The sequence below is a fragment of the Maniola jurtina genome, chromosome 26 (genome assembly GCF_905333055.1).
Source record: "Maniola jurtina chromosome 26, ilManJurt1.1, whole genome shotgun sequence".
NCBI lineage: Eukaryota > Metazoa > Arthropoda > Insecta > Lepidoptera > Nymphalidae > Maniola > Maniola jurtina.
Window position 1 is genome coordinate 3,892,692 of NC_060054.1, and position 17,291 is coordinate 3,909,982.

Here is a 17,291-nt window from a genome sequence, read left to right on the forward strand (position 1 = left end):
TCGAATCAATATTACATTACACGCAAATACTCGTCAGTCAGGGAGGTAGAATTGTAATGTTATAGCTGATTTACACAGGGTCAGTAGAAAAGTCAGTCGCAGCGCCAATGTCGGCGCCGCGACTGACTTTAACTGTTTACATGAAGTAAAGTAGTAGTGGTGCGTTTCTCACGGTGAGCACACGTGTGTGAAGTCAGTGGGAAAAATGAATTCGCGAAAACAACTGAAACGACGATTTAATTATTTGTTGAAAAATTTATCAATTTTGCTGTTGAATGAGTTAATAGAAATGGTAGAAAATGAGACAACTAAAAATAAACGACAATGGGTAAGAAAATGGATTGACGATAGAAACGAAACTGGTGGCTCTGCTTTGTTGCTGAAGCAATTGCGATTTGAAGATCCTGCGGAGTACAAACTGGCTATGAGGATGTCACCACAGAATTTTGACGAATTGCTGTCAATGATATCGAGCTCTATTCAACGACATGATACATTCATGAGAGATGCTTTACCAGCCAAAATTAAACTGGAAATAACGCTGACATTTTTGGCTTCAGGAATGTACTATCGGTTCCTTAGTCACTTTTATCGTGTCTCAAAACCAGCAATTTCTAAACTAATACCAGAAGTGTGTTGGGCAATATATACGGCACTAAAAACACATATTAAGGTAAGAAAATTTTTATTATTAAATTATTAGAAAATTAAGAAATACAACATCAAAATAGTATTAAGAATTTTCATAAGCACGCATAATCGTGTTAACAGCAGTGTTATTTTCACTTTCAGCTTCTTCGTTGATCGTGGTGTTGTAATTCAAACCTGAGGGCGTAATAATAACCTGCCTGGGGTTTACAAATGTGGGGTTCGTTGATCGATCGGAAGGATGAAATCCTAAAGAGCTGTTGCAGGCTCGGCAACCTCTGGCGGGTAAAATGTTATGGTGTTGTCGCTTGATGCAGTCATTGGGTTGGGCTCCAGGGAGTAAAATCCCATGCTACTTGTGCTGCTTGTTGTAGTTGCTGCCGGACTAGGGATAATATAGTTAGGGGATGAAGAGTGTGCATTTTCTGTATACTTCTTTTGTTGTATATTAGCCAATCTAGCTTTAGATAATATTTTTTGGATCTCTTCTTGTGCAATAACAGATTGTTCTTCAGACAGTTTTTTTAGTTGAGCCGCCACATGTTTACCGAAAATATCAGCGTCAGACTCTTCTTCAGATGGTGACATTTTAACATCATTTGACACACTTTTTAAGTCCTTTATCATGGCGGCCATCTGAGATATTTTGGAGCGTTTTGATCGCGGAGGCCCAGGTTGATTGGGAGCTATCACAGAATTTCGAACTGGCGTCTGGATGGCTTGAGTTGGCGTTTCAGTAGAATTATCATTATTTTCAGTAGATCTTGATACATTTTCAGCTCCGTCACCAACACCCTCAGCTTCACCCAACTCAGCGTCATCGTTGCTGGTTCCTGAGTTATCCTGTTAATGAGAATAAAATGTTATGTTTAATAAATCATTAGTTGATGATAATACGTATTTAGGTTGTAATTATTTTTTTTTGTTTACAGATTCCAGAACGAGAGGAAGAATGGAAAATTATTGAAGGCGGTTTCAATACCAAGTGGAATTTCCCTTCGTGTTATGGATGAATTTCGATGGGAAGCATATTATAATTAAAGCTCCTCCAAATAGTGGAAGTGAATTTTATAATTATAAAAAAACCAATAGTACAGTATTGTTAGCACTTGTAGACCACGACTATTGTTTTTCATATATAGACGTTGGAGCGAATGGAAACGCCTCTGATGGAGGTGTTTTCAAAAATTCCTCATTATATCGTCGGTTGGAAGATGGATTGCTTCCTACAAATGGAGTAATAGTTGGTGATGCAGCATTTCCACTGAAGAATTATTTACTAAAACCCTATCCAGGTACGCAGCTAAGTACTGCCGAGAAAGTCTTTAACTACAGGTTGTCGCGTGCAAGGCGCATAAGTGAAAATGCTTTTGGTATACTGGTTTCTAGATTCCGAGTGTTCGAAAAAGCAATTCCAACCCATGTGGACACAGTTGATGCCATTGTCTGTGCAGCCTGTGCCCTGCATAATTGGTTGCGAAAGCGTTCAAGTTCCTACATAACATCTACTTGTGTAGACAGAGAGGACAATGATGGACAAATAATAGAAGGAACATGGAGATCGGAAATAAATCCACTATCAAGCATTTCAGAACAACAAAGAGGCAACCATTCCATGACTGCTAAAGAAAAAAGAGACCTATATAGGAACTTCTTCATGAGTGCTGGACGTGTGCCATGGCAATTGGATAGAATTCATTAATTTTGTATAGGTACCTAGGATGGAAATAAAATAAATAAGTTACAATAAATACTTACCATTGTTTTCCTTTTTATAAAGCCGTCCAGTTCTTGAAACCACTTGACTTTTGGGACATATACGTCCCCACTAGCGCCAGATCTGGTGGATTTTTGTATCTTGTCGAGCTCTAAATAATATGTAGCCCTTATGGCTTTAATTTTATTTTTTACTTCAGTAGAAGTGAGCCCTTGGATTTGCATTTGTTGAGCCATATTTTGCAACGCTGTTGACCGCATTTCTTTATTGCGGTAATTTAGGGATTTAATATCCCAAAGGCACTCGTTTTCGCCATATAATTGCACCAATTTTAAGGTTTCGTCTTCGCTAAGCTTACGCGTCATTTTTATCGCCAGCGAAAAAAACGTGGTCACTCTACAACGCAGCGACAGTGACTAACCACGCACTGGCTTGTCTGTTTACACGGAGTTTATTTGGCTGGCGCGGGGGTGCGCGGGTGGCGGGGGGCGCCAACTGACTTTAAAATATTCGTGTCCGAATATTCAAGTCAGCGCTGACTTCAAGCCACTGTACTGACTTCAAATCAGTTTACACAGGGTTTTTTTCGGGTCAGCACTGACTTGCCTCGAATTTGTAGTCAGTTACTGACCCTGTGTAAATCAGCTCTAATGCTCAAAGACGAATCTATATATTACATTACACGCGAATGCTCGTCAGTCAGGGAGGTATTAATGTAATGTAATGCTCAAAGACGAATCTATAATGTTACAGTACACGTGAATGCTCCCGGTGAGGGAGCACCCTAACAAGGACGTCCGTAAAAATAAAAAGTTTGTGGTCTTGTAAAAAAAAAACTTTACATAACTAGTGCACTACACTATAGTTTGGTTTGACTCTTTAACTAATAAATAAAATTAAAAAAATATGCCATTTCCGACATTGAGAAAACGATTTTTGATATGGCGTTGTATGGCCATATTCCATAGTGCGGCGGCCTGCAACCGAGTACCAACCAGCGCGCATTCCATCTCACCCGAAGACCATCTCGCCGGGTCCCGCTACCTCCGGGACATCACCCACGGCATAGCAGGGAAGTACCGCCTACTGCAAGCCTTAGAGACTATAGTGAGGCCCGCGAAAACCTACGACCCTACCTACCGCTGAAATAAATTCTTGTGTTGACTTTGGGGTGTTTCTTTAACTCGTCTCTCACAATGTATTTGTGAGAGACGAGTTATTTCCATTGAACACATATTTATTAAGACCATATCCTCGTTCAAATACACGGAGACTATCAGATCTTGAACGGCAATATAATTACCGCTTATCACGAGCTAGAAGGGTTGTTGAAAACGCTTTTGGAATTTTATATCAAAAATTTGCGATTTACAACAAAAATATTAAATTGCATCCAAAGTTTGTAGATAAAGTGGTATTAACAACTTTCATTTTACACAACATGATGAGGACATATAACATTGAGATGCATTTACAGGAACCGAATCAAAATTCAAATGAATTGAAATGGTATTCCCAGTTACTGGTCATTCCTTTATGCCCGCTGATCGTCAGTTCGGTGTAATTGAAAAGAAACTCAAGAAAAAGGATGTCATATTACATCCCGATGAAATTACGAATATTATAAAGGAATCGTCAAGTGTTGTCAAATTTGGAGTCGACTGTATCGTCTACGATTGGAGAGATGCCGTTAAGAAGGTATTGAAACCGACGACTTCCTGGTCGATTGCATTTAAAGAATGTAAAAGGTTTATACTTAAACGATCTAAACAGGAAGGAAATAATATACTTGTCCGTGGAGAGCTAAATTATAAAACGGACCTAGGCAAATTTGAAAATGTCTGTCAACGCGGAAGAAAAATCTCCATGATCAATCCGGGACCTTTGTCCAATAGCGTACCTGTAAATAAAAACAAATTACAAGATGTCAAGAAACTACTAACCAAACATTTCGGCTCAAAGTGGGTAGATTCACCACACCTGGAATCTATACTAATAAATAAAATTGGAGTGTCTGTCTGTAATTTCGAAATAACTACCTCATATTAAGCTCATATGGTTATTTGAACGACACCAACACTGAATCACACGTTTTTAAAATTTTTGTCTGTCTGTCTGTCTGTTTGAAAAGGCTAATCTTTGGAACGGCTGAACCGATTTTGACGGGATTTTCACAGACAAGTAGAGGATTGACCACGGTGTAACATAGGCTACTTTTTTAACCGACTTTCAAAAAGGGAGTTGTGTTTTTCTACCTATGTACACCGAAATCTCCGAGATTTCTGAACCGATTTGCGTCATTTCTTTTTTAATCGATAGAGGAACTTTGCGACATTGTTTCATAAAAAATTTGGATTCCAACTCCTCAATCCTGATGCTGCAGGGGATCTGACCAATCCACGCGGGCGAAGCTGCGGGCATCAACTAGTTTTACAATAAAGTGTTCGAAAGTCAGGAGACACTAGTGGCGCCTACAGTTGAAGAAGATTGTTTCTGCTTAGAACCTACAGAAGAAAATATTAGCGTTCATATTTAAAAAAAATTAACCGAGTTCAGTTTTGATGTACTCGGACCTGGTATTACTTCGGAGTCTACATAATCCAACTTATCGTCAAAATATACAGGCTTATCTAAAACACTGTCATTGACATCTATATTATCATTTCGTCTGTCTGTAAATGCATTGCCTGTGCCCACATTTTCCTCTCTGATATCATATAACACCTCCATCAACATGATTGCCTCCCTTTTTGTCTTTTTACCGATCCCTTTTCCTTTAATTTTGTTTAAGCTTGTAGTTTCTCGAGGTAATAGATTTTCTTTTTCCACTGTATTATCTAGCTTTTTCATTTTTCTTTGTGACCTTGATGTACTTGGACCTGGTGTTACTTCAGAGTCTACATAATCTTCAGTAGATTCACTAACACTCTTTCCTACCACCACGTCGAGATTGCGCTTTCTTTTTAATTCTTTTACGCCCATAGTACCATACCTGATCAACCCATTTCCGCCCCACTACTGAGTACGGGTCTCCTCTCAGAATGAGAAGGGTTTAGGCCATAGTCTGCCACGCTGGCCCAATGCGGATTGGCAGACTTCACACACCTTTGCGAACATGGAGAACTCTCAGGCATGCAGGTTTCCTCACGATGTTTTCCTTCACCGTTAAAGCAAGTGATATTTAATTGCTTAAAACGCACATAACTGAAAAGTTATTGGTGCGCGCCCGGGATCGAACCCCCGACCTCAGATTAGGAGGCGGACGTTCTAACCGCTAGGCTATCACTGCTTCCATAGTACCATATCGCATGTCATTTAACAAAGTTAGTACCGACTCATCCACTGCTTTCCCTATGTCCAGTGCTATTGTCCAATTGTGTTGGTATTCGAGATAGCACTTGTGTAGCGTCTAAAGGATAGATGCCAGTTTTTTTAAAACCGGCTTTTAAATTAGACTCGGCATTTTCTTGTATTACCACCATTAATTTCTTCAGTAATTTAGGGAAGCAACCTTTTGGCACACTTGTTTCATTGCTGCCATCTGTTTTTTTCCACTTAAGAAGTATTTGCCGCCAGGCTGCTTTCATGGGCCTAAAAAAGGCTACATCGAGAGGTTGAGTTATATGTGTTGAATTACTTGGTAAAAATATAAAATCAATTTGCTGTTCTTTGCAAAGTTTTATCATATCAACCGATAAATGTGAAGATAAATTATCACCTATTAGCAGCTTTTTTCCTGGCTTATCAGCGAAGAAAGGAATGATGATGGATTGCACCCAATCTTCAAAAATTGTACCATCGAACCATCCTGATGCCGAACGATTATACCTTGCACCTTTAGGCCCGTGAGAAACCCATGTATTATATAAATTTTGTGCTTTGTATACCACGTATGGTGGTAAAAGGTGGCCCTCTGCTGACCCAGCTATCATTAAGGAAACACTGGCCTTTGTGTGGTTCATGACGCGTTCTGGATATTTAGTGCCGCGTTTCGTGATAATTTTTCTGCGCCCTGGATCGTCAGCGAGATTTGTCTCGTCATAATTGACGATATTTGCCGCTGGAACATCGGCCAGAGATATTTGAATTTCTTGGAAATATTTTGTTATGATATCTGCTGACACGGCAGCTCGAGACCTTTTGATATTTTGGCATATTCGTTTCGAAATTTTATCTTTATGCCTATTTAGAAAACATTGGATGAAATCGAGCCCAGGGAAATTATTTCTGAATCGCATGAGTAATCCCAATTTTATCCAGATACATTTTAACAATATATCTTAAGTCTAGTGAGTCCAGTGGATAGCCCCATTCGGCACAAACATTTATATATTGGATTATATATTCTTCAGTTTCCAACGAAAGTGCCCTTTGCCCACCATGCGACTTTACTAGTCCTTTGCTGTGGCGATACAACACTGACGGGTGCATATTGTATTTCATAGCTACTGTTTTTATCGAATCATTACCCATTAAATAATCTTCTACCGCTTGCTTAAGAACATTTTCGTTATACCTTTTATAGCGCTTGCCTCCAGGTTCAGGCTTATAAATGCGCGGCATTGTCCAAAATAATCTAAACAAACAAAATAAACATTAAACGTATGAAAATATAAACAAACTATTTCGTAAAACTACAGTCCATAAGTACCTACAATTTTCCATAGGTACCTACAAAAAAGTATCGGCTATAATTTTACAATATAGCAATGACAATTCTAATCACCCCATTCGTGTTGCTACTCACCCCTCGTGCACTTCTATTCTGACTTTATGCGCTTCTACACTGGACAGCAAATAAACCGGGCCACCCGCTACCTTGGCAGTCAGATGTAGCACGAATACCTGGATGGCTCAGGTTATGGAGTCTGTCGAAGTACTTCCGCCTGAAAGGCAAAGTTAGGTATGGACGTGGCTTTCCTGTGGACGTGTCACATATGATCGTGATGTCGGTGCCGGGTACTGTTATTTTTTCCAATTTTAATGCCGTGCCGTTATGTTGCAAGTCATGAAATTCGTGATCGTTGCATTGAGATTCGGCGAGCTCTGCAAAATCTTCTTGTAAGGCAATCGCCTCAATACGAGACATGGTGTCGGCAGCGATATTGTCTACCCCTTTTACGTGCCGGATGTCGGTGGTAAATTGGGATATAAATGACAGTTGATTTAATTGGGTTGGAGGCAATTTTTCTCTCCGTTGTTTGAACGCATAGAGAAGTGGTTTACGGTCAGTAAATATGACGCAGTGCTGACCTTCCAAGATGTGGCGAAAGTGCTGCACGGCCTCGTAACTCTTATTGATATAAACATAAAACAATCTCTCGTAATATCTATTTTGTTTATCTGTCAAATCCTAGGTCCTCCTCTTGGACCACAGAGCTAGTCCCCTTCCGCTGGGTTCACACAGAGTATTCTACCACCACAGCAAAAAGGGCGGCGTTATATATCGCCACACTATCTATACTAATAAATAAAATTGGAGTGTCTGTCTGTAATTTCGAAATAACTACCGCATATTAAGGTCATATGGTTATTTGAACGACACTATAACTGAATCACACGTTTTTAAAATTTTTGTCTGTCTGTCTGTCTGTTTGAAAAGGCTAATCTTGGGAACGGCTGAACCGATTTTGACGGGATTTTCACAGATAAGTAGAGAATTGACCAGGGAGTAACATAGGCTACTTTTTTAACCGACTTTCAAAAAGGGAGTTGTGTGTTTCTACCTATGTATACCGAAATCTCCGAGATTTTTGAACCGATTTGCGTCATTTCTTTTTTAATCGATAGAGGAACGTTGCGACATTGTTTCATAAAAAAATTTGGAGTCCAACTCTTCAATCCTGATGCTGCAGGGGATCTGACCAATCCACGCGGGCGAAGCTGCGGGCATCAGCTAGTAACAAATATAAATCAATCTTTACAAAACTTATTTGCTAACTTATCTAATATTTCTAAAGCTCTTAAACCTACTTTTTGCCACTCCCTCTGAGCCTGCACTTCCACCTCCCTAATTCTATTTTGCTCTCTTCTCATGTCCATGTAGTCCCTTTGTTGTTCAATTTTAAATTTTCTCCAAGACTCTTCTGCTTGCAGAAAATGTTGGGCTGCCTGCTCTGTGTGCGCTGGCCTTGCTTTTTTCCTTTGAACTCCTCGAGCTTGTGAGCTTGAGTTGGTCTTGCTCGGCGAGGTGAAGTTTGCCCAGATAGAGCAGGCTCTGGCCGAACTTCGTGGACATGTGTAGAGGGCCTAGTTGGAGTGCGCATGCCTGGATATGTAAAAATATGTTATAAAAGTTATGATAGTAGGTAATGATATTATTAAAAAAACTGTTTTAGAATGTACAGATGAAGCCCTTTCACATGATACTCCATTTGGTATAGTAATCTTACTTGGAAAATTGAAAATACTAATTAATTACTTGTTCATGACTACATTAAAATTTTTACTGTAAATAAGTAGCAGCTCCGCCACCAGTCCCACTAGCTGCTCTATGCAGGCGAGCAGCCTTTTTTTTGTATTGTTCTTAAAGAAGCATGCAAAGAAGCAAACGTTTTATATTATATTAGTGAACCACAACCTAGTTCTAAACAAAATAGGTGTTAAAATAAAGTAGGTTTTGAATAAAATATAAAACATTTTACTAACTTTCTTCCATTTCTCAGTGGTTTTAGTGTCACCACTATTATCACTGTTTAGCAAGTGAGATAGTTCTTCCCACTTGCTTAATAAAATGGGAGAGTCTACCTCTTGCATTCGCAGATGATGGTTTGCTGAGGTCTCCATGCCTAAAAAACAAATTAACTTGTTTAAAAGTTCACTCACTGTAGAAATTCGTAAAATTGCTGTCGCTGCTCTCTCGGTGTTGCAGGATTCGCATATACTCCAACGATCCGTTCTAAATTTGAGAAGAGAATGCCGAGAACATCATCATTCGGACATTTTACGTAAAACGTCTCTCCTTCGTATTCAAAGTTTCCCACTCCAGCGATCAAATTGGCGAGAGGGGAAAACGTAACGGCCATGGCCTTAAGGACGTCACGCTTGCTCGATGTCCAACCGGGGGCGGTAAAACAATCCAGCATCAATGCCGAGGGTGTTAACCTGGGCTGCTTTTCCGCACAAAAGCCGATACTCGAACTGGGCTAACGATACTCGATAGAACGCATTCTGCGATCTGCAGTGCGATTGTGTAAAACTTGACGATGAAAATGGTATTCATTTGATGGCTTAAACTATACGATTTCAGCTGTCAAACGGCAAATTCGAATTGTGTATGTTGTTCATAAATGGTTAGCGATTGGATGGTTATCATGGTTGATCATAATGGTTATTTTAGACGATGAGTGAACTATTTGATACCATTTGACAGCTTAATTCGAATTGTCTAACTTTTTTGAGCCATCGCTTATGTCAAATGATAGCGACGACTCGCGAGCCATGATTATCGTTGATCATTTTAGATAGTTTAGTGGTTTATGTACGTATTAAATTGATTTAAATATAATTTTCTAACTTTTGTAAGCTAATTCCAGGAAGTTATGATTTTAGCAGTCTATGTACCTAGGTGTTTACGTATTTAAGCAAGTATGTCCCGGTGTATGGTGCCTAAACTACTGCCAACTAGTTAAGAGTTTTATTTACTTAATTAATTGCTGTTTTAGTTAGTTTTCTGTTTCATCATAGTTTAAATTACCTTGTAAATATTTAGTGACAATGTTTTTTCAATTAAATCTATTCATTTCATATATGGAAAGTTTTGTTTAATTTATAGGTCTTCCCTAGGTAGCTCTATATTTCAATAGGTAGGTACCTACTATAGGAAAACGTAACGTAAATTACCTATAACGTAAGATAACTACTTATGCCAAGTGGGGTATCTTAAGGAAGCGTTTACCTACCTGTACGTACCACTCTAAAACAGATTTTTATTACTTTTTATGCATGGTAGTTTTTGATTTATCGTGCAAATTGTCAATAAAATACCCAAGTACCTATATGGAACCCTCGGTGCGCGAGTCTGACTCACACTTGGCCGATTTTTTCCTTTGCTTGTGCTATAACACTTACTTACCTGCCAAATTTCATGATTCTAGGTTAATGGAAAGTACCTTTGATACCTAAGATTTAGTTCCTTTTTCTTGACAGACACGACAGGCAGACAGACAACAAAGTGATCCTTATAAGTTCCTTTTGAGGTGCAAAACCCTAATATAGGGTGTCTCTGAGAATTTTTTGCTATGGTATCAAGTAGGATATCAAAATGAAAGAGGAGAAAATTCTGTTCATAAAATAAAAAGTATGTAAATTACTATACATATTTATTTAATTAAACATTTTTATGGCTTATGTTTAACTTACCACCAGGTATAGTAACATATAACAGACAAAAATAGTAAATGATTACCAAAATTAAACCCGCATTTTAATGTAAAATTACAACCTAAGTTTTAACATCTCGCTATCCTATTTAAGCAAAATGACTCCAAATAAATCATTGTTAACCCAAAAGTAGTAAATGATCACCAAAATTAAAACAGCATTTTAATGTAAAATTATAACCAAAGTTTTTACATCTTGCTATCCTATTTAAGCAAACTGGCTCCAAAAAACTCATTGTTAGCCCAAAAATAGTTAATGAAAACCAAATTATTAACCATATTTTAATTTAAAATGAAATGCAAAAAAATAAAATCTCGTTATCCGATTAAAGTAAATTACCCTCGGCAAAAAAAATATTTTGCCAAACACAGTAAAGTAAATTTACTCCTAACCTTTTTGTCTCCAAATTGATTAACCACTACAAAAAAAAATTATCTTGAGCGTTTCGTTTACAACCAAATGCTATACCTAAAATAAAAAATAAAACTCTTACAATTTCAATAATCCCTTTTTTAATTATTGAAACAATCATTAAAAAGATAGTCCTCTTAAAACTAATAATAAACAGTTCAAAGATCTTAAAACTAAACTAATAATAAGCATTTAAAAAATCTTAAGAAGAATCAGTCTTCTGTATTAATTCACTGCACAATTAATGCTTTCTTAGCTTTGGCTGGTCGTCCTCTTTTGCGCTTCATGCCAATCGGAATAGCTCTGGCCTCTGAAGGTGGCTGGACGTGCTTAAGCCGAATCGCCAATCCAACGAGATGCTTGCAAATGTAATCTTTGAGAAACTTTGGGCAATTGCATGTGCCGTGTAACCAATTTTCCTTTTCTCGGGGCATTATAACTTCCCACTCTCTAAAATGTTGCTCTTTGTATTCGTCAAAGGTCTCCCATGGCTTTTCATAATTTTTGCAATCTAAATCCGACCCAGCTGGAATTCTGTATGAGCAAACTAGCTCAGTACTATTCTTTAATGGCACCTGCTTCGACAGTTTTGCCCATTGGTAACTTTCTGTCCACATCTTTAAAGATACTGTCGGCAGTTGAGCGAACCGTCTCTCAGTATTATTAATCACGTATTCATTAGACCAGTCCTTGACTATATCAGAAGCAATTACTAAGAACCGCGCCAAAGGATGACGCTCACGAAGCGTGCCACCATCTTTTATTGTTTTATTGAAAGATTCCAGAGCATTGTTTGTAGCAGGAGTCCCCAGAGATGCGCCCAAATACCAGAAACGATTTAGTATTAGCCATTCATTTTCAAAGTATGTAACAAAATCTTTTTCGGCTTTCCACTTGTCCAAAAATTTTTCGCTGGCTCGATCAAATATTTCCTGAGTTGAGGCACACTGTAAAGCATCAATATCTTGTAAGATCTCTTTTTGGGATTTCTTTTGCACACTTTGCTCTACTCTTGTTTGCATCTTCTTTTTCGCATGCGCCCAGCACATTCTTATGACTGTATCTGTTCCAAATGTGCACGCAAAGGCAGTTTGTATAGCCTTCGCTGCATCACAGACCAAAACTTTACAACTTAAAGTGTATGAAAATATTGAGAAAACTGCTTTTTTTAATGCGGAAAATAAAAATATGAAGTCTTCCGTTCGTTCAGCTGTTGTCACAGCTAATCCAAATGGGTGAAAATGTTTATCTCTGTCTGTAGTTCCAATCACAAGTACTGGAAACCCTTGCCAAATGAGCTTATATGTGGCATCCGCGTGAAGAACAGAACATTGGCGTGATAGACCAATTAAATATTTCGTCGTTAACATGAACCGGAAGTTCTGATCTAAATCATCTTCAGAAATTTCATACGCCAAAACAAAAACTTCGTGACCGTCATCAGGTATTTCAGAGTTTTCTTTTAACCATAATTCAAGCTGTCCCAAGCTTATTACCGATGGCCCGTATTTTTTCTTACGTATGATTTTAAGATAATTGTTTAACTGTAACTTAGTCGGCAGAACTAGTCCATTAATTTTACTTAAGTTCTTCATAATAGATTTAGGTTTCAAACGCAGTTCGAATAGTTTTTCTATTTCCTTTTTCGTTGCCTCATTTATTCCCCTAGTCGACTGACAGTCAGAATTTTCATGGTCGTGACATGTTTCAGTACGAAATAATAATATATCATCACACGATGCGTCAAATAAAAGATAAATCGCGGCAGAACACTGAATTTCAGCCCGAAGCTTCACTTTGTTACAACGATAGTAACGTTTTACTCCTTCTTCAGTCGTATGAATTTTTTGTATTGACCAGGTCTTCTCATTTTTGATAAATTCCTCAGCGCTCCGCACAGTTATAAATTTTCTTTCAAAAACCCAAACTTTATTTTGCCTTCGACGTTTTTTCGTATGCTCTGTGATTTTATATTCGTCTTCATCTGATTCCGATGAAGTACTCAACAGCGGAGCACACGAACTCGGTCCCGCTAAGTTTTCATTCGCCATTGCAAAGAAGATAGATATCAAAACACACCCAATAAAAGCAAGTGCTCGCACGCGACTAAATTGGCGATCGTGTCCGGGCGTGCGCGGCGCTTGCGGTGTGGTGGGAGAGGATCGTAAGCCGCAGACATAACTTAATATGGCATCATAATGCTTCATTTGGTAATAAGCCTACATTTTATGTCAATCATAGTGGTTTATTTAGGCAGAAATAGCGCATTAATTTGCTCGCTAAGATTTGGTGATCATTTACTACATTTGGTGTTCGAATACAATTTGAAGTGCAGTCGTGACTAAAATAGCTAGTACTATTGTAATTTTAGACGTTATTTATCTGGTGTTAAGTATATATTTTTGGTAAAAGAACTAAGGGTATCAAAGCATTTTATGGTGATCATTATATTTAACCCCCATTTTTATTACTAACTACAATATTACAACTACATTATCCATGAATAGAGACAGAACCAAGATTATGACCAACTCCCAGAAAAAAACTGTAAGGCTAAGTTCAAATATACTGGAATATGTAGATGAATACATATATCTAGGACTAACAATATCACCAACAGATCAAACATCAAAAGAAGTAGAAAGAAGGAAATGCGTATTGCATTTCTGGAAAAGATACTAGTCTCTAAAGGAAATTATGAAAAACAAAGATAATACCATATCTGAAAAAGCCAAAGCATTCAATGTATGCAACCTTCCATGTCTGAATTATGACTACCAGACATGGGGTCTGACTGAGAAAACTTTAAGATTATTCAAAATAGTATAGAGAGAAGTATGCTTAAAATTAAAAAAAAGAGTTAAAATCAGGCTCTCTACTATTAGAAACAGGACAAAAGCAAGGAATTTGTCAGTCACCATTAAAAAACTAAGTGGTAAATAAAGGGCACGAGAGACAAGAGAAATAAGTGGATGAAAGCACTTATAGAATGGTACCCAAGAACGGGAAAAAGATGAGGATGACATTTGAGAAAAAGCAGGAAATACATGGAGAAGAAAAGCCAAAGAAAGACTTATATGGAGAACCCTGGAGTTGCCCAAGGGCAAACTGAAAGAAGAGGAAAAAAAAACAAAACACCACTGTCAACAAATATATTATAATATACACAGCATTAACGTAATTTAATTCAATGGAATTCAGTGAATAAAGGCTTAACATATTATTATACAATATTACAAAATAATAAAAATACAGTGTACACTAATAACTAAAAAGCCATACTATAATATACTAAGTGACAGATGATTAGGAATGGTCTACTTACTAGGCAGATGCTATCTATATGCAGTTCTCACCACCACTAGGTAGCTAGGGGTTGTGAGAACTGCACTGGGAGAACTGAACTGGGACTACTAGGTACCTAGTAGTCTGGCTTTAGTTGTGTTTAACATATTTTACTGTTTACTTATGACCATAGGAACATTGAAATATTTTACCTAATAAATATTTATAATATGCTAAAATGCTAAATATACGCAGCCAACTTTGTATTAAGAACTAGCATTATGTCTCACCTAAACATCATAATAAAAAATTACATTTTCATCATCACCAACCCATGACCGGTTTATTACCAAGCACAGCTTTCCTATTAGAAGGAGAAGGCCATAATCCACCATGCTGGCCAAGTGCGGATTTGCAGACTCTACACACCTTTGAGAACATTACAAAGAACTCTCAGCCATGCAGGTTGTTTACCTTCACCGTTAAAGCAAATGATATATTCAATTGCCTAAAACTCACATAACTACAGTAAAAGGCCGGGATCACACACCCAACCTTGGGGAAGAAGTCTTAAGGACTAGGCTATCATCGCTCTTAATCAAAGATTACTTATGAACATAGGAATTATTAAATTATTTATTTACCTAGTTAGTTCTTATATGCTAATGTCTTAATATGAGAAAACTTAACACTCTGGGGTGTTTTATTACACCAAGTAGGGTTTTAAGGTTAAGGATAATATTTTCGCAATTTCTGCATCGCCTGTTCTGCAATCTCCACTTCCAAGCAGGTGCACTCGACCTTTATCGATTTCAAGGTGCTGCTCCTCCTTTGTGTTATTGTGCTTGGGTTGTTTCTGGAATTATTAAAATTTAAGATTGTTATTTCTATGTGAGTGGTACCAATATCTCTTATTTGTAAGTAAAACAATATGAGGAAATCTACACTGCGATAACTACTGCAACTTTTTTCAGCTCTCACTTTAAAGCTCATAAAACCGGTAATATCTATTTTTTAAGAATTTTAGTTTGCGCTATCAAGATGAATCTAGTGACGTATCATTTATCAAAATCGGTTGAGCCGTTGAGTAGTTACGAGCGGACATAGAAACGGACGTACATACAAGTCAAACACATAACCCTCCTTTGAGCTTCGCCGCAGTCGGATAGGTGATAAAACTTATTAAGTAGTGTGTTGTAACTTACGTTCTTGTCAATTTCACATAGCAAACGCTCCACTGTTAATGTTCACGGCTTTCCACCCTTGTGCCGTCTTTGACCTTTGTGGGTTCATCTCCTATACTTGCTGACGTGCTGGCTGGCCAAGGCAAACCTCATGCCAATAGGGTCTACCAGAGACTTCTTCAGTGACGAGTGGAATGGAGACAAGCGAAAAAATGGTCGATACTAATAGTTGAGCGCCAGAAAGAATTTTGTTATTTGTATACCTAGCTTTTAATCACTTTTATTTGGATAATTAGGTAATTAGGTATTGTTATTTTTATTTCGTAACTTGTCAGTTGTCACTTACAGCGACACTGACATCGATTTAACCCTAGACAATATAGAAAAACATAGGAAAATATAGGTCCACTAACGCCATCTATTGTTGAGAAGCAGTAAGCTCGAGTATTGTTCATTCTTTGCGTTTAGTTATTGATTTTGCATAACTGATAATAACGTTAGAATTCAATGTTATAAGCTATGAAAGTAAATTTTTATGATAAAATATCATAAGTTAGCCTAAAAAGTTGCATTGTTTTTATATACATCTTAATTCATATCAACATAAAAATTGAGTTTTAAAAATGCTATTGGTATAATAAAACGCAATTCTATGATACGTTTTTAAGCCACCGGTCACTTTTCGGTCTTCATTTGATGGCCATTTTTACACAATTCGAATTGACGTTAGCGATCATATGACCAATCGTTTTGAATAATCATGATGGTCTAAACCTTACACAATCGCACTGCTGGTCCATTCTCAAGGTTCCTTGAGCAATCCAAGCCGGTTCTGAAGGGCCATGTAGAAATTCGGTGGGCTCTAAAGGCCTCTGTTCCATCTGGAATTGGTGTCCTTGGCCCACAGGTCCTTGCAGCAGCTGGGGCTCTTGATGTCTATAGTGAATTTTCTTTTTAGGGCATTGAATTGATACACGTGTGCTATCATATAACTTTCACTTTTATTATTTGTTAATTTGTTTAACACCAGGTGCAAGTTGCAACACGTAAGAAATTAGAAAATTCTATACAATTAAAGAAACGGTTTGGCGGCAAGTCTTAGTTCTACATGACAGTTACAATACGTTAAGTTTTTTTTTTTTTATTAGAATGAAACTGCCGCTCTGGCTTCTTGCAAATTTGTCCTCCTCCCAACACTCACAAATAAGTAAAAAACACTAAACACCATTATGAACTTTAATTCCACTTACTGCTCAATAAATGTCACCATCAAATCAAATTGCGACTGGCTTGTCTTCATTTTTTAACCCCCGACCCAAAAAGAGGGGTGTTATAAGTTTGACGTGTGTATCTGTGTATCTGTGTGTCTGTGTATCTGTGTATCTGTCTGTGGCATCGTAGCGCCTAAACGAATGAACCGATTTTAATTTAGTTTTTTTTGTTTGAAAGGTGGCTTGGCTTGATCGAGAGTGTTCTTAGCTATAATCTAAAAAAATTGGTTCAGCCGTTTAAGAGTTATCAGCTCTTTTCTAGTTTTCTTGTAGAAAAGAAGGTTAGATAACCGTTAGTTTCTTAATATTATGTCAATTGACAAATGTCAAGCTGTCAAGATGGACGTTGCCTAAATACATAATTATTTATTTGAAAATGATGTTTTGGAAAAC

At 37.6% G+C, this 17,291-nt stretch overlaps 2 protein-coding genes and 1 long non-coding RNA gene across 4 annotated transcripts; 1 reads left to right on the top strand and 2 right to left on the bottom strand.

The window, feature by feature from the left end:
• Positions 1–71: 71 nt before the first annotated feature.
• Positions 72–1,661, top strand: LOC123878434. Its single transcript, XM_045925609.1, has 2 exons — positions 72–673; positions 1,581–1,661. Exons 1-2 carry the CDS (start codon positions 206–208, stop codon positions 1,659–1,661), a joined length of 549 nt encoding a protein of 182 aa, XP_045781565.1. The 5' UTR covers positions 72–205.
• Positions 1,662–5,495: 3,834 nt separating this feature from the next.
• Positions 5,496–16,420, bottom strand: LOC123878730. 2 transcript variants are annotated; one of them, XR_006798856.1, is made up of 3 exons: positions 15,649–16,420; positions 14,918–15,299; positions 5,496–5,522 (listed from the first exon to the last, which is right to left on the bottom strand). It is a non-coding gene; the product is annotated as an uncharacterized LOC123878730 (long non-coding RNA). The 2 variants fall into 2 exon arrangements; XR_006798855.1 differs by lacking the exon at positions 5,496–5,522 and having other exon boundaries at positions 14,297–15,299.
• Positions 5,692–7,633, bottom strand: LOC123878652 (MFS-type transporter clz9-like). The gene is made up of 2 exons (XM_045925965.1): positions 7,113–7,633; positions 5,692–6,941 (listed from the first exon to the last, which is right to left on the bottom strand). The coding sequence occupies exon 2, from the start codon at positions 6,601–6,603 to the stop codon at positions 5,701–5,703; it is 903 nt and encodes a 300-aa protein (XP_045781921.1). The 5' UTR covers positions 6,604–6,941; positions 7,113–7,633; the 3' UTR covers positions 5,692–5,700.
• Positions 16,421–17,291: the final 871 nt, after the last annotated feature.